Source organism: Salminus brasiliensis, chromosome 9 (assembly GCF_030463535.1).
Source record: "Salminus brasiliensis chromosome 9, fSalBra1.hap2, whole genome shotgun sequence".
NCBI classification, from domain to species: Eukaryota; Metazoa; Chordata; class Actinopteri; order Characiformes; family Bryconidae; genus Salminus; species Salminus brasiliensis.
In genome coordinates, this window is record NC_132886.1 from 280245 (window position 1) to 299176 (window position 18932).

Here is an 18932-nt window from a genome sequence, read left to right on the forward strand (position 1 = left end):
CTGAAAAAGTTGTTATAGTGCACTGAAGATGTCCAATGTGTTTTCATTCTCTGTATTTCGGGATGAAGGTGGTGCATTTCGTCAGTGTACTTGAAACCAAGAAACTATTTCCCTATAAAAATATTATATATATAAATAAACCCAAAGATATAATAATAAATTACTAGAACATACAATCAATTTATTCCACCTAATAACAGAAAAAAACTGCACAGAGACAGCTGTGAAGAAATCCAGTCTAAATACGAGTGAGAGCACAGACTTATTAAGAAAAAATAAACCATGTTTAAACTTTTAACCAATTTAAAGCCAGTGGAGGCCGACCTTAAAAGTGAAACAAAGAAGTGCAACAGTATTCATCTGACAATAGGGGTCAATAAAATGTTTAATTTCTGGGCCCAGATGACAACAAAAGATGTTAATCCAGATTAAATAAAATCATGGTTTTGAAACTCTTCCACCATTGAGTGGTGTTATTGTCTGTCTTTTGTGAATGCACTTGTGTCTTTGAAGTTGAGCATGTACAATAAAACTCCTCCCACACTCTGAGCAGTAATACATATTTTTTCCTGTGTGAGTGCTCTGGTGTTTCCTCAGGGCACCTCTCTCTCTAAAACTCTTCTCACAGTCTGAGCAGTGATATGGTTTCTCTCCTGTGTGAATTATCTGGTGTTTTCTCAGGGCACCTCTCTCTCTAAAACTCTTCTCACAGTCTGAGCAGTTATATGGTTTCTCTCCTGTGTGAATGCTCTGGTGTTTCTTGAGGGCACTACTTAGTCTAAAACATTTTCCACAGTCTGAGCAGTAATATGGTTTCTCTCCAGTGTGAATACGCTGGTGTTGTTGGAGATGACTCTGTTGATTGAAACTCTTCCCACACCCCGGGCAGTGATACGGCTTTTCTCCTGTATGAATGCGCTGGTGTGCTTGAAGACTTTCCTGTACAGTAAAACTCTTTCCACAGTCTGAACAGTGGTACGGCTTTTCTCCTGTGTGAATGCGTTGGTGCTTCTTGAGGGCACCACTCGCTCTAAAACTGTTTCCACAGTCTGAACAGAAAAATGGCTTTTCTCCTGTGTGAATGCGCTGGTGCTTCTTGAGGGCACCACTTAATCTAAAACTGTTCCCACAATCTGAACAGAAATATGGTTTCTCTCCTGTGTGAATGAGCTGGTGTGCTTTGAGAGATGTCTGTCGAGTAAAACTTTTTCCACACTCAGAACACTGGTGAGATCTTCCTTTCCCTGCAATTTCTTGTTTATGTCCAAGAGTTGAATTTATGTTGTGAGTAGGACAAGATGTTTCCTGAGTTGTGGAGTTAATGGACACCATATCCCTTGGTGATGTTTCGTGGTGTGTTTGAGGACGTAAAGCAGACTCTACAGGACAGTGTATACTAGCTGAAGAAGAAAGAGAGACCATTCCTCCCTGAAAGAGAAAATGAACAAAGCTTAATTATGAAAATACATGTATTTAACTTTGCCAAGTTTGTTAAATATCAGTACAAGAGTCATTGAAATTGTGTCTGTACAACACTATGTTAACATCTATGGGATTTAAATCTCAGGACAAACTACGCATTCCTGACTGTGCCATTTGGCATGACACTTCCCCACTTCACCAGGTGACACTGTTTGATTATAACCTTCCATAACTCCCAGAGTTGAGTTTTGTATTAGTATGAGCAAGGATCACCTAATCCTTCATTGGGAGCAGTCTCTTTTGCATATACTCTGGTAACTACATTAGCATTCAATCTTCAGAACCCTTTCCCAGAACTATTGTTTCCCCCTTATTGAGTTTACAGCTGTTCTGAGGCAAATAATAGACTGAAATATTTAACTGAAAACTGTCTAAAGAAAACACCTTTGGATATGCTTATGTGACTAAGTGAGTCTGAACATGGAGAGAAGACCAAGCTCTCTTATACAGGAGATCACAACGAGACGCTGATCGCATGGTCTAAATCTCTGACTCCTTCACTCTAGACAACTTTTTTGGTTAAGCTAAAGATCAATACAGATCAAACAGCCTGATTTATAGATTTATGAGAAACAGATTTAGCACTAAATACAGAAAACAGGTGTATTGTCAGGAATCTTGGGCCCCATGAAAAGATTACACAGGGCCCCACCACCCCAGGCCATGCCAACCCTGAAAATGTAACATTGTGCATATGTCATCTATAAGAACAATTAAGACCATATTTACAGTGTTTAACAAAAATAATGTAAAGATTTTATTATTATTATTAACAATAATAATAATAAAAACAACAAGTGGCTTATCAGTTAGAGCAGGCAATTAATGACTGGGTTGGTTCGGTTCCCGGGCTCTGCCCAATGGCCACCCACCACCCTGGGCATGTACTATTGTGTTTATTATTATTATTATCATCATCAGTGTGTGTTTGCATGTGTGTTTACTGCACTGCTGGGACAGAGACATAACTCGATCTGATGTCCAACACAAATGGTGAATATGGCTGTCTTGTGAAATTGAGACTTCAAGTCTTCGAGTCTGGGGATGTCTCCATTTGCTAAAGACATGTACAACACATTTAATATGAATAGCTGCACAAATGTGTCTGCATTGATTGATGCAGAGTAAAATGTAAACACTGAAGTTGCAGATTTCACAACATATTTGCTACAAACCACCTTCAACAATAATAGATGCATATCTCTCTGGTTAAATTTAAATAACTGCTTGAGAACACATTGATCATCACAGCAAAACAAAACATCTAAACACTGAATTGATAATACATCTTATTTAATCTATAAGAAGTCACTATAAGAAAAAGCAACAGGAATATCTATCTGGAGACAGAGGAAATCTGGTCTAAATGTACCTGGGAGTGTGGTCTGATTAAGAGACGCTGCAGGTCCAGTCAGTGATCTACAGTCCAGCACCTGAACCAACCTCAGGCCAGCATTAGCCTCCTCAGCTCAGTCTTCTGTTAGCTCATATTTCACTTCTTACTTTTCCAAAAGTGAACATTTCTGCACCCGTTTCTGTAAGAGTGAGGTGTGAACACAGGGTCATCAGGGTGTAGAAGTGTGGAAGAGCTCTTTACCTTCAGCTGAGCAGCTCCTGCTCCTCTTCTTCTGCTCCGCTTTAGCGTCTTTACAGAACCTCATTCAGAGAACTAGCGCCCCCTAGTTCATATTTTGTATGAACTCCACCTCTCCCCTCTACTCTGATAAGCGTGATTCTGAGAGCAGTGCTCTCCTGAGGTATTCAACATTTTTCTGTACTTAAGTACTGCAAGTAGCTTATTCTAAAATGCACTACTTAAGTACTGAAAGTAAAAGTACGAGTACTATGTTCTGTAGTTATTACAGAAAGCAGTCAAAAGTTTGAGTATCGTTGTTTAGAACATATCAAACGCTCAGACTTAAGGACTCTCTGACTCTCTAAACAAACTCACCCAAGAGAGAGAAAGCTGAACAGAACTGACTCAACAGCCACATACAAGAGTTTCATCTGTACAAAGCCCTGAGCTTCACTCTCTGTAAACTAAACTGCAGCTGAAAGATCTCAGGTCATTACAGACACATATGAGTATTTGCAGGAGGTGAAGATGGAGTTTGTTCTGGTGGTTGTTCTTCTTCCATCTGGAGATAAAGTAACAGAGCTCTATTGTTAGTGTCCTCACTGCAGCAGCATGCTCGCTCACAGCTCGATCGCCTGTTCTGCTCAGTGTTGAGGTGGCTTTATTAAACCCGGTGACAGCTAATAACGTTTCTAACGGCTGTATTTCTTCTAATGCTGGTTGCTACAGTAACATAAGCTCCCGGACATGTGTTTAAGGTGTTAAAGTAGATACCTCAGCAAAGCAGATGTTAATAATTGGCAAAAAAAAAAAAAAAGAGTGAGTTGCATTTGTGTGTGCTAAAGACCACAGTGTTAAGGAACTAGCTGAAAACAACTGGAATCAAGTGTGCTACTGGTTACTTAAAATGAAAACTTGAAGCCACACCGGCCCTTTGTGGATAAGATTGGACATACAGCACAGCTGCTCTGAAACATTAACAGATTTTTATGAACCTTCACAGGTGTGTATCTGTCTCTACTGTCCAGGGAAGGCTTTCTACTAGTTCTACTGCTCCACAGCCCAATACTGGGGGGCTTTATACCCCTCTAGCCCACACCTGGTATTAGGCATGGTGCCAATAGAGTTATCTTAATCTGTTCTAGAGAGTCCTACTCTATTGGCAGTCTATGAAGGCATTCATTAGTAGTGTCCACACACAATTGGACATATTGCTGGGCAATTTACCACAGTAGGACTAAAATAAATCTTAAAACTCTATGAAAACTTGTCCAATCCTGAGGAATGACTTAAAAGTGAAAAGATGACAATGAGTCAAAGTTTAAAGATATTACAACTAATATTTGAAAAAAATATTCATCATAACAGAGATACAAAACAAACAACATAGGACAGACTTGGTCAAAGCAATTACACCTCTATACAGATTAAATTTAAGCCATCCATCTATACATTTTCTTATCTGCTTTAACCTGGTCAGGGTCGCAGTGGGTCCAGAGCCTACTGGGAATCATTGGGCACAAGGCAGGAACATCACCTGAACAGGGAGCCAGTCCATAAAAGAGTACTACGCACAAGTATACTGGAAGGAATTTTTCAGCAGTGTCTAACTTCTTGTTCAGCTCAGATGACCATGATATGCTCCACTCTTGCAGCCCCAACAGTTTAAAGATGAGCACAAATTCATCAAGTGTCACTGTGTCCTTTTTCAGGAACTATCATCTCCAAACGGCAAAGAATCAATAGGAGTCATAAAGTCACTTAATAGATGAAGAAAAAGAAAGAATGAATGCAAAAGGTTTTCATGCCACATAGACCAGGCATGAAGAGGTTATGAGCAAGTCACTCAGATAGCTTGTGGTCTTGTAGTTCATATTTTTGCGGCTTGAGCACACTTTTTTTAGTTTCAGTTCTGGCCAAAACAGTGAAAGTGTCCTGATAACAGCCTTCAGAAGAATATCTCAGCCTTCTGAAAAACAAACACCAATTAGAAGATTACACATTGAGAATCATTGAAAAAAAAAGAAGTTAGAAAAAGAATATACGCTTGTAATACTATTAATAATAGGAGTGTGTGTGTGTGTGTGTGTGTGTGTGTGGGTGGGGAGGGGTGTGTGTGTGGGGGGGGTCAATCGCCCCCTCTTCAGTATTCAGGTCCTCTCATTGTCTAAAGGCACATCCTGTGGTCGTGAAAAAGATGTTCATCTGTTTCAGAAGGGTCAAATTATTGACAAGCATCAAGCAGAGGAAACATTTATTGCTGACACTACTAAAAGAACTGTCCAACGCATTATTAAAAAGTGGAAGGACAGTTTGGAAACATCATCTACAAGGAAGGAATCTTGAATGATTCTGATCGGCGATCATATAAAGGTTTGGTGAAATGCACACGCACGTGCACACACACACACGCACCAAAGAAAACTCAAGGGATCGGGACTAAACAGCCGTGTAGCCTTACAACCACTTCAGTGAGGATAACAGGCAAGAATGACTTAAATTCAATAGGGAGCATAAATACCAGACTCTGGAGCAATGGAAGAAGGTCATGTGGTTTGATGGGTCCAGATTTAACCTGTTCCAGAGTGAGGGCGCATCAGGGCAAGGAGAGAGGTGGCCGAAGCTATAGACAGTCAAAAGAAATGTGTGTGACCTTTTTTTTGCCATGCAGTGTATGTCACAGAGTATGAATGTTCTATTTCCATTTCAAAACAATAATTGAGAAAAAATGTTAACATTTTGCAGATATGTGAACAGTTCAGTAAACAGTAGGATGGAGGACCCTCCTCCTTAAATGGTCTGCTTGTCTAATAATATTGTTTTTGACTGGTTGAAAAACACCCCTGTCCAAATAATTAACAACCTCAAATGGCCAAATCAGTCTGGTACAGTCCTAAAATGTACAAAAAACAAAAAAACACAGCAGACAAGAAGAAAATTTAGTCAAGTCATAAACATTCTTGAGGGTGTGTATTGTACACATGTGTACTGTCATCATGTTTGAGTCGTTATTTGCACATTTCTCTGCCTGTTAACCTGATGTTCCAGTGAGCATAACTGGGGTTTCTGGTAGTGCTGACACTTCACTCTTCAATCTGCATCACTTGTGGACTTGTGGACCAAACCACACAATTCTTAGAGGTGTTACCACTCAGTAAGAAATGTTGCAGATGCACTCTTCCATATAATCTCTTATCTAGATCTAGAAGTTTTACAAAGATCATACGGCACTAAAATGTACAGTACAACGTCCCATAAAGCTGCAAACAAACTATGAAAACATCCTTTTTGGGATATCCTACTAGATGAAGCCTCCAAGATCGGGGTTACAGATTTAGCCCACACACTATACTAGGACATCCTGACACAGTGATCACCAGGTTGGATATCTAATCTTCTTTAATCCAAAAGACTTCTTTAAGACATCTTAACTCGACTCACCTGCAGGGTGTTTAATCCCTCAGAGCAGAGCTGGTTGTAGTGCTGACTGACGGCTCTTTACTTTTTTTAGTTTGCTGACTGTTCCACTGCAATATAGCAATGCTACACCAAGAAGGCTGGGGAAGAGCCTATGTGTCGTTCATGCATTCTTGCACATAGCTGAATAAAACAGTGGACAAAAAAAAAAATAAGAAAAAATTTGTATTTTATTTCTGGGCTGACATCAGTTTGTTTCAACAATAAAACTATTAACTCCTAAAAGTCTGCAACTACTCCTATTCTGAGCAGCGTTATTGTTTCTCCCTTCTGTGAATGCGTTGGTGTTGTTGTAGATTACTCAGTTTAGTAAAACTCTTTCCACACTCTGAGCAAAGATACGGTTTTTCTCCTGTGTGAACACGCTGGTGTATTTTAAGGGTCCCACTGCTTCTAAAAATCTGCCCACAGTCTGAGCAGTAATATGGTTTCTCTCCTGTGTGAATGCGCTGGTGTTTCTTGAGGGTACCACTCTCAGTAAAACTCCTCCCACAGTCTGAGCAGTGAAACGGTTTCTCTCCAGTGTGAATGCGCTGGTGTTTCTTGAGGGCGCCGCTCTCAGCAAAGCTCTTCCCACAGTCTGAGCAGTGGTACGGTTTCTCTCCTGTATGAATGCGCTGGTGTTTCTTAAGGGTACCGCTGTCTCTAAAAATCTGTCCACACTCTGAGCAGTGATACGGTTTCTCTCCAGTATGAATGCGCTGATGTTTCTTAAGGGAACCAGTCTCTGTAAAACGATTCCCACAATCAGAGCAGTAATACGGTTTCTCTCCTGTGTGAACACGCTGGTGTTTTTGGAGATGACTGTGTTGATTAAAACTCTTCCCACAGTCTGAGCAGTGATATGGTTTCTCTCCAGTGTGAATGCGCTGATGTTTTTGGAGATGACTCTGTTGATTAAAACTCTTCCCACAGTTAGTGCAGTGATATGTTTTCTCTCCTGTATGAATGCGCTGGTGTACTTTGAGGGCACCACTCCGTTTAAAACGTTTTCCACACTCTAAACACTGGTGAGGTCTTATTTTCCCTGTAATTTCTTGTTTATGTCTAAGAGTTGAATTCACATGATTAGTAGGAGATGATCTTTCCTGAGAGCTGGAATTTATGGACTCCATATTCCAAAATTATTGTCTCATTTTATTAGTATGACAAATTTCTCATGATGGTGTTCCTTGATGTGTCTGGGTAAATAAATAAGTACTAGCAGCAGGAGAGGGACCGGTCATTGTGTTCTGAAAGAGAAAAAGGGAAAAAAAACTATTAATAATGACAAAAAACAATTAAATGATTGAAATCATCTGCAGCCTCTGCTGTGGTGTTAAACAAATGTTTAATAGTTGATGTCCATAAAATAAAAAACTTAAAACTATGACCCTGGCCTAAAAAAACTAAAATGGACCAGCTACCGCCTACTTGATAGCACCATAACAAGAGCCTTTCATGCTTCAATGAATCTATCCACCATCTTTCAAGACATTTGGAAGAGAAGCCACATGGAACTCCGACATAGAGGCTTGTTTATCAAGAATGGAATTCCAAATAATTACAACACAAACAATGACCCAGTTTAGTAACAAAACCTCATAACTCATAATTCCTCATGATATTTCACCTAGTCTCATCCACTTTTCCCAATTTTCAAAAGGCGAAGAATGTAAGGATCTCATTTAGCACACATGCAAAACAGATGACAGTTGGGGGTGTGAGGACGGAATGTGAATCAATCAAAGTTAAGTAGCCAAAGTGTCAGAAATTGTGGTGATCAGTTAGTACGTTTTAAAGCATGCCATAAGCTGTTAGCCTATTTGTTTAATGTTTAAGGTTTTAGTAACCCCAACTCACTACATAACATGTACTATTATCTAATATACTTTTATTACTTAATTGGTATGATTAAGATTTCTACCCGGCACATTCATTAACATTTAAAAGCCAGAAGTGGTTGTTATCTCTTTACTATCTCCATGAAGTAGAGGAATTTAACAGAGGGCCAGATAAAGAGTTGAAAAACTCAGGGAGACGATTCAGTTTGTAGTGTTCAGATCCACTGCCCGAGCCCGACCTGATGCCCAAGCCCAACTCAAGCCGAGATTTCCCACCACTTTCCTCAGGCCCTGACAAAGGACTACATTTTTAATGCTTATTTTTATTTTATATAAAGCTGTAGTGTAATAACCATAATATAGCAGTAACAAATTACACTGTTAGAATCATGCAGTGCTGACCTGCGCAGTGAGCACACCTGAGCTCCTTCACCTGTCCACATTACACTTCACCTGCAGCCCTGTGTGTAGCCAGCGGGACGGGCCCGACGTCAACCTGTCCTGGAATCCTTCCTGTTCGGATTTTATTTATGTTGTTTCCTGAATGCAGAATGAATTTGTGCAATAGTGTTATTCGTTTGCAGCAACCTGAGCATCTGCTCCAGCCTGTAGCCTGTTTACTTGGTTTTGATTAGACTATAGTTTGTTTGCTAGACTGTTATAGGCCTTTATTATTTAAAGAATATCTGATGTTATCTTGGTTTATTTTGCATGAAAATGATGATATTTTATGGTATTGTTGGTCTGTTGGAGGTTAGTGATTGTGCAGTGCAGTCGTTTTGCTTTTCTGTGAGTGTTTGCACTGAGGCTATACGCTTACGATAAAAATATGCTCGTTCAAAAAGTTTTTTATATTCTTAAACCTTGCAGAATTATTGTAGAGTAGAGGAAAGTCATCCAGGCATCATTCTTGTAGCCGATTTAGCTGATGTCTGAATAAAGATCTGAACACCCTTACCCAACCAGAGACCTCACACTCAAACATCCAGCACCATCTCCGACACATGTGAAGCCAGTCACCTCCTCTTTGCGCACTGCTAGCTCGCTCGGTTCAGCCCGGCTCCCCAGCTCCGACACAGCGGCTAACAGACGCCTGTGCTGACCATCACACTGGGAGTGATGTGGGAGGAGGAGCCAGCAACCCGCCCCTGAGAGAGCAAGGCCCACTGCGCTCCCTCAGACTCATCAGGTCATAGTGGCAACGCCTCACTCCGCTGTACCACTCGATACCTCTCCATTAATCCTCTTCCACCAGCGCAGTGTGGTCAATGCCTCTCTGTTTGGATCTTCTGGTGTAAAATAAAACACTGCAGCTCCAGAGTGAGAGGAGTGATCTGCAGTAAAGCAGCTCCAGAGTGAGAGGAGTGATCTGCAGTAAAGCAGCAGCTCCAGAGTGAGAGGAGTGATCTGCAGTAAAGCAGCTCCAGAGTGAGAGGAGTGATCTGCAGTAAAGCAGCTCCAGAGTGAGAGGAGTGATCTGCAGTAAAGCAGCAGCTCCAGAGTGAGAGGAGTGATCTGCAGTAAAGCAGCTCCAGAGTGAGAGGAGTGATCTGCAGTAAAGCAGCAGCTCCAGAGTGAGAGGAGTGATCTACAGTAAAGCAGCAGCTCCAAGAGCTGACCCAACACACCATCAGCTCAACCCCAGAAAAGGAACTAGGGGCTAAACGCTAATGAGAGTAACTGAGGAGCTCCTGTGTGCTCGAAGTGTGGAAGAGCTCTTTACCTTCAGCTGAGCAGCTCCTGCTCCTCCATGACAACACTGCGGACTGAGCTCTTCTTCTGCTCCGCTTTAGCGTCTTTACAGAACCTCTGTAACACAACTAGCGCCCCCTAGTTCATATCCGCAGAAACCCCTCCTTCTCTGCTACAATTGGCAAAAAGGCTAAAAGAGCAGCATGTTGATTGGCCAGCTGAGAAGTCGTTCACGTTACCGTAACAACCAGGATTCTGAGCGGAGTAGAGTGTGAAAGTGTCTCCTTTTAGATCTTCTCTTTCTTAATGCTAGAAATCACAGCATTTAGACAAATGTAGTGTAACAGACTGTGTGATAGAGTGGATTTGAAGCATAATCAGTGTTACAGAAATGTTGCAATATTGCTGATAGAGGACCTACATGTACTGGTTCAAAGGCTGTGATAAGGTTCAGTAAGTAGTAATGGATGGGCACATCTCCAGCAGCACTTATTGCCCTTTGATCTATTGACCCGTTTTTATGGAGACAGCTAGTTGAATGTTCTGATTTAGAAAAAACTGGCACAAAAAATAGACTTTACAGTTTTACTTGGCAAGAAGTACTACATATGTGATTGTGTGGTCTAAAATTACAGCAGAAATATATTTATGTCATTACACAAACGAAAAAGACTACAAACTGAATTAAATTAAACTGATATGGTAATGAAACAAATAAATGTTTTGTTATTATTTAAAAAGACAGTGTTAATGGAATTCAAGCAAAAGCTCATGACACACACATATTCAATCAACGTCTTTAGTTCAAAAAGAAAAAAACTTTTCAGTCAGTTATTAAAGGAGAAAAAATATTTTATGTCACCATATTGCAAAATGGCAGAAAACTTACTAAACAATAAAGTACTTTAATATTGAAGATACTGAACCGATGATGCTGACAAAAATAAAGTAAATAAAGTTGTTTAAAAGAGGGAACCAAGTAAGAGCAATAAAAGAAAAAACAGGAACATAAAATGACAACTTTTAATGAAGACTAGATTTTCACACAGCCGAAAACATGAGTGCTCCATTGTATTTGCGCAAAGTTGTGAATTTTGCACTTTTCTTTCAGCAGTATTTCTAGTAAGAAACGTTTAACGGTGCATATTCAGACAAAGCTGAGTTAACCTGTGGGTGGTTTTGTTGTCTTAGCCGAGTAGCCAAACACTCCTTTCCAGCTGTTCTCGCAAAAGTGTAGAGATGGCTGCAATTGTATGAGGCAGTGATATTTTTTTGCCCATCTGGTGTGAGTGCCTCGTTAGCGCAGTAGGTAGCGCGTCAGTCTCATAATCTGAAGGTCGTGAGTTCGATCCTCACACGGGGCAGGTTGCTCTTTTAAAATCAGATGCATGCCCTTAAGCTCTGGTCTTGCTTGCATTTTTAACAAAGTGTGCAAGCTCCGTTCTCTGCCTTCACAAGCTCTGTGTTGGTTCTTCATGCTGGTCCTTGCAGAGTTAATCACACAAGCCAGAAACATGACAACACGTATCCGATCCTGCATTTCACTCATCTGTGCAACTCTTCCACAAAGACGATAAACTGGACCATAAGAGCGTGGGCTTTGATTATTATATAGACAATGCTCTTCCGCAACATATGGATACTTGTCCTCTGATGTAGAAATGGCCACATGCCGTTTGATTGCTACAGTCTGTGACGGGTGAGGAGCCGTGATCGTATAGTGGTTAGTACTCTGCGTTGTGGCCGCAGCAACCCCGGTTCGAATCCGGGTCACGGCAAGTCTTTTCAGTGTACGGCTGGCTATTGATCGCACGCTTTTCTTTGGAATCCTTTAGGGTAGAACGGGTACAAGGTTTGGTGCTTAGGATGTGGAGAGAGTCGTTTGAATTCATGTCTACTCTTTTCCTTGGGATTTGATCAGGGGCGCCCATTATCTGGTGACTTTTGAATTAGTCTCTGCTATTTGCATTTCATCGGGACTTTCCAAAGAATTCAAAATATCAAGGCAAAGTTATGAGTCGGAAATGCCAATTTATAGGCCAAATGAATGGTACCATCTTCCATCCGCTGGTCATGACACTAGCCAGGGCAAACGTTTCTCTGTTCAAAAAAGGCAACCTTGAACGAGAGCAGATCTGGACATGTACTAGACCCACATCTTCCATACATTACTCTTCAGTGTTCCATACGGTCTAGCGTTTAGTATTCCTGGTTTTCACCCAGGCGGGCAGAGTTGGACTCCAAGTATGGGAATCTTCTTGTGTCTGCTTTTACGAGCTGAGTAAAGCAGAGAACATCCTGAAGACCACAACACAAGTTGAGATTGTACTTGGCTTTGGAGTTGAATGAATCAGTTTCATGAGACATAGGCGGGAAGGTCCTCCAGAGTCCATCCCTCTTCCTGCGGCAGTGGGCCAGTGGCGCAATGGATAACGCGTCTGACTACGGATCAGAAGATTCTAGGTTCGACTCCTGGCTGGCTCGGCAACCTTTTCATTCATTACTTTTTGCCATTTGGGAACTTGTTTGATTTTCATTGGCTCCCTAGAGGTTCAAGCATGGGTAAAGCTGCCTAGATTTTCACACAGCCGAAAACATGAGTGCTCCATTGTATTTGCGCAAAGTTGTGAATTTTGCACTTTTCTTTCAGCAGTATTTCTAGTAAGAAACGTTTAACGGTGCATATTCAGACAAAGCTGAGTTAACCTGTGGGTGGTTTTGTTGTCTTAGCCGAGTAGCCAAACACTCCTTTCCAGCTGTTCTCGCAAAAGTGTAGAGATGGCTGCAATTGTATGAGGCAGTGATATTTTTTTGCCCGTCTGGTGTGAGTGCCTCGTTAGCGCAGTAGGTAGCGCGTCAGTCTCATAATCTGAAGGTCGTGAGTTCGATCCTCACACGGGGCAGGTTGCTCTTTTAAAATCAGATGCATGCCCTTAAGCTCTGGTCTTGCTTGCATTTTTAACAAAGTGTGCAAGCTCCGTTCTCTGCCTTCACAAGCTCTGTGTTGGTTCTTCATGCTGGTCCTTGCAGAGTTAATCACACAAGCCAGAAACATGACAACACGTATCCGATCCTGCATTTCACTCATCTGTGCAACTCTTCCACAAAGACGATAAACTGGACCATAAGAGCGTGGGCTTTGATTATTATATAGACAATGCTCTTCCGCAACATATGGATACTTGTCCTCTGATGTAGAAATGCCCACATGCCGTTTGATTGCTACAGTCTGTGACGGGTGAGGAGCCGTGATCGTATAGTGGTTAGTACTCTGCGTTGTGGCCGCAGCAACCCCGGTTCGAATCCGGGTCACGGCAAGTCTTTTCAGTGTACGGCTGGCTATTGATCGCACGCTTTTCTTTGGAATCCTTTAGGGTAGAACGGGTACAAGGTTTGGTGCTTAGGATGTGGAGAGAGTCGTTTGAATTCATGTCTACTCTTTTCCTTGGGATTTGATCAGGGGCGCCCATTATCTGGTGACTTTTGAATTAGTCTCTGCTATTTGCATTTCATCGGGACTTTCCAAAGAATTCAAAATATCAAGGCAAAGTTATGAGTCGGAAATGCCAATTTATAGGCCAAATGAATGGTACCATCTTCCATCCGCTGGTCATGACACTAGCCAGGGCAAACGTTTCTCTGTTCAAAAAAGGCAACCTTGAACGAGAGCAGATCTGGACATGTACTAGACCCACATCTTCCATACATTACTCTTCAGTGTTCCATACGGTCTAGCGTTTAGTATTCCTGGTTTTCACCCAGGCGGGCAGAGTTGGACTCCAAGTATGGGAATCTTCTTGTGTCTGCTTTTACGAGCTGAGTAAAGCAGAGAACATCCTGAAGACCACAACACAAGTTGAGATTGTACTTGGCTTTGGAGTTGAATGAATCAGTTTCATGAGACATAGGCGGGAAGGTCCTCCAGAGTCCATCCCTCTTCCTGCGGCAGTGGGCCAGTGGCGCAATGGATAACGCGTCTGACTACGGATCAGAAGATTCTAGGTTCGACTCCTGGCTGGCTCGGCAACCTTTTCATTCATTACTTTTTGCCATTTGGGAACTTGTTTGATTTTCATTGGCTCCCTAGAGGTTCAAGCATGGGTAAAGCTGCCTAGATTTTCACACAGCCGAAAACATGAGTGCTCCATTGTATTTGCGCAAAGTTGTGAATTTTGCACTTTTCTTTCAGCAGTATTTCTAGTAAGAAACGTTTAACGGTGCATATTCAGACAAAGCTGAGTTAACCTGTGGGTGGTTTTGTTGTCTTAGCCGAGTAGCCAAACACTCCTTTCCAGCTGTTCTTGCAAAAGTGTAGAGATGGCTGCAATTGTATGAGGCAGTGATATTTTTTTGCCCGTCTGGGGTGAGTGCCTCGTTAGCGCAGTAGGTAGCGCGTCAGTCTCATAATCTGAAGGTCGTGAGTTCGATCCTCACACGGGGCAGGTTGCTCTTTTAAAATCAGATGCATGCCCTTAAGCTCTGGTCTTGCTTGCATTTTTAACAAAGTGTGCAAGCTCCGTTCTCTGCCTTCACAAGCTCTGTGTTGGTTCTTCATGCTGGTCCTTGCAGAGTTAATCACACAAGCCAGAAACATGACAACACGTATCCGATCCTGCATTTCACTCATCTGTGCAACTCTTCCACAAAGACGATAAACTGGACCATAAGAGCGTGGGCTTTGATTATTATATAGACAATGCTCTTCCGCAACATATGGATACTTGTCCTCTGATGTAGAAATGGCCACATGCCGTTTGATTGCTACAGTCTGTGACGGGTGAGGAGCCGTGATCGTATAGTGGTTAGTACTCTGCGTTGTGGCCGCAGCAACCCCGGTTCGAATCCGGGTCACGGCAAGTCTTTTCAGTGTACGGCTGGCTATTGATCGCACGCTTTTCTTTGGAATCCTTTAGGGTAGAACGGGTACAAGGTTTGGTGCTTAGGATGTGGAGAGAGTCGTTTGAATTCATGTCTACTCTTTTCCTTGGGATTTGATCAGGGGCGCCCATTATCTGGTGACTTTTGAATTAGTCTCTGCTATTTGCATTTCATCGGGACTTTCCAAAGAATTCAAAATATCAAGGCAAAGTTATGAGTCGGAAATGCCAATTTATAGGCCAAATGAATGGTACCATCTTCCATCCGCTGGTCATGACACTAGCCAGGGCAAACGTTTCTCTGTTCAAAAAAGGCAACCTTGAACGAGAGCAGATCTGGACATGTACTAGACCCACATCTTCCATACATTACTCTTCAGTGTTCCATACGGTCTAGCGTTTAGTATTCCTGGTTTTCACCCAGGCGGGCAGAGTTGGACTCCAAGTATGGGAATCTTCTTGTGTCTGCTTTTACGAGCTGAGTAAAGCAGAGAACATCCTGAAGACCACAACACAAGTTGAGATTGTACTTGGCTTTGGAGTTGAATGAATCAGTTTCATGAGACATAGGCGGGAAGGTCCTCCAGAGTCCATCCCTCTTCCTGCGGCAGTGGGCCAGTGGCGCAATGGATAACGCGTCTGACTACGGATCAGAAGATTCTAGGTTCGACTCCTGGCTGGCTCGGCAACCTTTTCATTCATTACTTTTTGCCATTTGGGAACTTGTTTGATTTTCATTGGCTCCCTAGAGGTTCAAGCATGGGTAAAGCTGCCTAGATTTTCACACAGCCGAAAACATGAGTGCTCCATTGTATTTGCGCAAAGTTGTGAATTTTGCACTTTTCTTTCAGCAGTATTTCTAGTAAGAAACGTTTAACGGTGCATATTCAGACAAAGCTGAGTTAACCTGTGGGTGGTTTTGTTGTCTTAGCCGAGTAGCCAAACACTCCTTTCCAGCTGTTCTCGCAAAAGTGTAGAGATGGCTGCAATTGTATGAGGCAGTGATATTTTTTTGCCCGTCTGGTGTGAGTGCCTCGTTAGCGCAGTAGGTAGCGCGTCAGTCTCATAATCTGAAGGTCGTGAGTTCGATCCTCACACGGGGCAGGTTGCTCTTTTAAAATCAGATGCATGCCCTTAAGCTCTGGTCTTGCTTGCATTTTTAACAAAGTGTGCAAGCTCCGTTCTCTGCCTTCACAAGCTCTGTGTTGGTTCTTCATGCTGGTCCTTGCAGAGTTAATCACACAAGCCAGAAACATGACAACACGTATCCGATCCTGCATTTCACTCATCTGTGCAACTCTTCCACAAAGACGATAAACTGGACCATAAGAGCGTGGGCTTTGATTATTATATAGACAATGCTCTTCCGCAACATATGGATACTTGTCCTCTGATGTAGAAATGGCCACATGCCGTTTGATTGCTACAGTCTGTGACGGGTGAGGAGCCGTGATCGTATAGTGGTTAGTACTCTGCGTTGTGGCCGCAGCAACCCCGGTTCGAATCCGGGTCACGGCAAGTCTTTTCAGTGTACGGCTGGCTATTGATCGCACGCTTTTCTTTGGAATCCTTTAGGGTAGAACGGGTACAAGGTTTGGTGCTTAGGATGTGGAGAGAGTCGTTTGAATTCATGTCTAATCTTTTCCTTGGGATTTGATCAGGGGCGCCCATTATCTGGTGACTTTTGAATTAGTCTCTGCTATTTGCATTTCATCGGGACTTTCCAAAGAATTCAAAATATCAAGGCAAAGTTATGAGTCGGAAATGCCAATTTATAGGCCAAATGAATGGTACCATCTTCCATCCGCTGGTCATGACACTAGCCAGGGCAAACGTTTCTCTGTTCAAAAAAGGCAACCTTGAACGAGAGCAGATCTGGACATGTACTAGACCCACACCTTCCATACATTACTCTTCAGTGTTCCATACGGTCTAGCGTTTAGTATTCCTGGTTTTCACCCAGGCGGGCAGAGTTGGACTCAAGTATGGGAATCTTCTTGTGTCTGCTTTTACGAGCTGAGTAAAGCAGAGAACATCCTGAAGACCACAACACAAGTTGAGATTGTACTTGGCTTTGGAGTTGAATGAATCAGTTTCATGAGACATAGGCGGGAAGGTCCTCCAGAGTCCATCCCTCTTCCTGCGGCAGTGGGCCAGTGGCGCAATGGATAACGCGTCTGACTACGGATCAGAAGATTCTAGGTTCGACTCCTGGCTGGCTCGGCAACCTTTTCATTCATTACTTTTTGCCATTTGGGAACTTGTTTGATTTTCATTGGCTCCCTAGAGGTTCAAGCATGGGTAAAGCTGCCTAGATTTTCACACAGCCGAAAACATGAGTGCTCCATTGTATTTGCGCAAAGTTGTGAATTTTGCACTTTTCTTTCAGCAGTATTTCTAGTAAGAAACGTTTAACGGTGCATATTCAGACAAAGCTGAGTTAACCTGTGGGTGGTTTTGTTGTCTTAGCCGAGTAGCCAAACACTCCTTTCCAGCTGTTCTCGCAAAAGTGTAGAGATGGCTGCAATTGTATGAGGCAGTGATATTTTTTTGCCCATCTGGGATGAGTGCCTCGTTAGCGCAGTAGGTAGCGCGTCAGTCTCATAATCTGAAGGTCGTGAGTTCGATCCTCACACGGGGCAGGTTGCTCTTTTAAAATCAGATGCATGCCCTTAAGCTCTGGTCTTGCTTGCATTTTTAACAAAGTGTGCAAGCTCCGTTCTCTGCCTTCACAAGCTCTGTGTTGGTTCTTCATGCTGGTCCTTGCAGAGTTAATCACACAAGCCAGAAACATGACAACACGTATCCGATCCTGCATTTCACTCATCTGTGCAACTCTTCCACAAAGACGATAAACTGGACCATAAGAGCGTGGGCTTTGATTATTATATAGACAATACTCTTCCGCAACATATGGATACTTGTCCTCTGATGTAGAAATGGCCACATGCCGTTTGATTGCTACAGTCTGTGACGGGTGAGGAGCCGTGATCGTATAGTGGTTAGTACTCTGCGTTGTGGCCGCAGCAACCCCGGTTCGAATCCGGGTCACGGCAAGCCTTTTCAGTGTACGGCTGGCTATTGATCGCACGCTTTTCTTTGGAATCCTTTAGGGTAGAACGGGTACAAGGTTTGGTGCTTAGGATGTGGAGAGAGTCGTTTGAATTCATGTCTAATCTTTTCCTTGGGATTTGATCAGGGGCGCCCATTATCTGGTGACTTTTGAATTAGTCTCTGCTATTTGCATTTCATCGGGACTTTCCAAAGAATTCAAAATATCAAGGCAAAGTTATGAGTCGGAAATGCCAATTTATAGGCCAAATGAATGGTACCATCTTCCATCCGCTGGTCATGACACTAGCCAGGGCAAACGTTTCTCTGTTCAAAAAAGGCAACCTTGAACGAGAGCAGATCTGGACATGTACTAGACCCACACCTTCCATACATTACTCTTCAGTGTTCCATACGGTCTAGCGTTTAGTATTCCTGGTTTTCACCCAGGCGGGCAGAGTTGGACTCAAGTATGGGAATCTTCTTGTGTCTGCTTTTACGAGCTGAGTAAAGCAGAGAACATCCTGAAGACCACAACACAAGTTGAGATTGTACTTGGCTTTGGAGTTGAATGAATCAGTTTCATGAGACATAGGCGGGAAGGTCCTCCAGAGTCCATCCCTCTTCCTGCGGCAGTGGGCCAGTGGCGCAATGGATAACGCGTCTGACTACGGATCAGAAGATTCTAGGTTCGACTCCTGGCTGGCTCGGCAACCTTTTCATTCATTACTTTTTGCCATTTGGGAACTTGTTTGATTTTCATTGGCTCCCTAGAGGTTCAAGCATGGGTAAAGCTGCCTAGATTTTCACACAGCCGAAAACATGAGTGCTCCATTGTATTTGCGCAAAGTTGTGAATTTTGCACTTTTCTTTCAGCAGTATTTCTAGTAAGAAACGTTTAACGGTGCATATTCAGACAAAGCTGAGTTAACCTGTGGGTGGTTTTGTTGTCTT

The 18932-nt window shown here is 42.6% G+C and overlaps 1 protein-coding gene and 15 non-coding genes across 18 annotated transcripts; 15 read left to right on the top strand and 1 right to left on the bottom strand.

Moving 5' to 3' along the window:
• Window positions 1–164: 164 nt before the first annotated feature.
• On the bottom strand, window positions 165–10160 carry LOC140561851 (uncharacterized). 3 transcript variants are annotated; one of them, XR_011980101.1, is made up of 5 exons: window positions 10082–10160; window positions 8761–8898; window positions 6500–7767; window positions 5580–5681; window positions 4379–5027 (listed from the first exon to the last, which is right to left on the bottom strand). XR_011980101.1 is itself a non-coding variant. In XM_072687097.1 (3 exons), the coding sequence occupies exons 2-3, from the start codon at window positions 7648–7650 to the stop codon at window positions 439–441; spliced, it is 1650 nt and encodes a 549-aa protein (XP_072543198.1). In that variant the 5' UTR covers window positions 7651–7767; window positions 8761–9786; the 3' UTR covers window positions 165–438. The 3 variants fall into 3 exon arrangements, 1 of the variants encoding a protein (XP_072543198.1); XR_011980100.1 differs by having other exon boundaries at window positions 4379–5681; XM_072687097.1 differs by lacking the exons at window positions 4379–5027; window positions 5580–5681; window positions 10082–10160 and adding an exon at window positions 165–1232 and having other exon boundaries at window positions 6795–7767; window positions 8761–9786.
• A 1181-nt stretch (window positions 10161–11341) lies between these two features.
• trnam-cau (transfer RNA methionine (anticodon CAU)) lies at window positions 11342–11414 on the top strand. Its single transcript has one exon. It is a non-coding gene; the product is annotated as a tRNA-Met (tRNA).
• Window positions 11415–11756: 342 nt separating this feature from the next.
• Window positions 11757–11828, top strand: trnah-gug (transfer RNA histidin (anticodon GUG)). The gene has a single exon. It is a non-coding gene; the product is annotated as a tRNA-His (tRNA).
• Window positions 11829–12461: 633 nt separating this feature from the next.
• trnar-acg (transfer RNA arginine (anticodon ACG)) lies at window positions 12462–12534 on the top strand. Its single transcript has one exon. It is a non-coding gene; the product is annotated as a tRNA-Arg (tRNA).
• A 346-nt stretch (window positions 12535–12880) lies between these two features.
• trnam-cau (transfer RNA methionine (anticodon CAU)) lies at window positions 12881–12953 on the top strand. The gene has a single exon. It is a non-coding gene; the product is annotated as a tRNA-Met (tRNA).
• Window positions 12954–13295: 342 nt separating this feature from the next.
• Window positions 13296–13367, top strand: trnah-gug (transfer RNA histidin (anticodon GUG)). The gene has a single exon. It is a non-coding gene; the product is annotated as a tRNA-His (tRNA).
• Window positions 13368–14000: 633 nt separating this feature from the next.
• On the top strand, window positions 14001–14073 carry trnar-acg (transfer RNA arginine (anticodon ACG)). Its single transcript has one exon. It is a non-coding gene; the product is annotated as a tRNA-Arg (tRNA).
• Window positions 14074–14419: 346 nt separating this feature from the next.
• Window positions 14420–14492, top strand: trnam-cau (transfer RNA methionine (anticodon CAU)). Its single transcript has one exon. It is a non-coding gene; the product is annotated as a tRNA-Met (tRNA).
• A 342-nt stretch (window positions 14493–14834) lies between these two features.
• trnah-gug (transfer RNA histidin (anticodon GUG)) lies at window positions 14835–14906 on the top strand. Its single transcript has one exon. It is a non-coding gene; the product is annotated as a tRNA-His (tRNA).
• Window positions 14907–15539: 633 nt separating this feature from the next.
• On the top strand, window positions 15540–15612 carry trnar-acg (transfer RNA arginine (anticodon ACG)). The gene has a single exon. It is a non-coding gene; the product is annotated as a tRNA-Arg (tRNA).
• Window positions 15613–15958: 346 nt separating this feature from the next.
• On the top strand, window positions 15959–16031 carry trnam-cau (transfer RNA methionine (anticodon CAU)). The gene has a single exon. It is a non-coding gene; the product is annotated as a tRNA-Met (tRNA).
• A 342-nt stretch (window positions 16032–16373) lies between these two features.
• On the top strand, window positions 16374–16445 carry trnah-gug (transfer RNA histidin (anticodon GUG)). The gene has a single exon. It is a non-coding gene; the product is annotated as a tRNA-His (tRNA).
• A 632-nt stretch (window positions 16446–17077) lies between these two features.
• trnar-acg (transfer RNA arginine (anticodon ACG)) lies at window positions 17078–17150 on the top strand. The gene has a single exon. It is a non-coding gene; the product is annotated as a tRNA-Arg (tRNA).
• A 346-nt stretch (window positions 17151–17496) lies between these two features.
• On the top strand, window positions 17497–17569 carry trnam-cau (transfer RNA methionine (anticodon CAU)). The gene has a single exon. It is a non-coding gene; the product is annotated as a tRNA-Met (tRNA).
• A 342-nt stretch (window positions 17570–17911) lies between these two features.
• trnah-gug (transfer RNA histidin (anticodon GUG)) lies at window positions 17912–17983 on the top strand. Its single transcript has one exon. It is a non-coding gene; the product is annotated as a tRNA-His (tRNA).
• Window positions 17984–18615: 632 nt separating this feature from the next.
• trnar-acg (transfer RNA arginine (anticodon ACG)) lies at window positions 18616–18688 on the top strand. Its single transcript has one exon. It is a non-coding gene; the product is annotated as a tRNA-Arg (tRNA).
• Window positions 18689–18932: the final 244 nt, after the last annotated feature.

What these genes read in the sequence shown, in the direction of transcription:
- LOC140561851 (XM_072687097.1), bottom strand. Translation starts at nt 7,650, where the DNA reads ATGGAGTCCATAAATTCCAGCTCTCAGGAAAGATCATCTCCTACTAAT. An exon ending in CATTCACAGAAGGGAGAAAC is followed by an intron (nt 1,233 to 6,794) that starts AATAACGCTGCT and finishes GGAAAGGAAGAT; the next exon opens with CTCACCAGTGTTCTGAGTGT.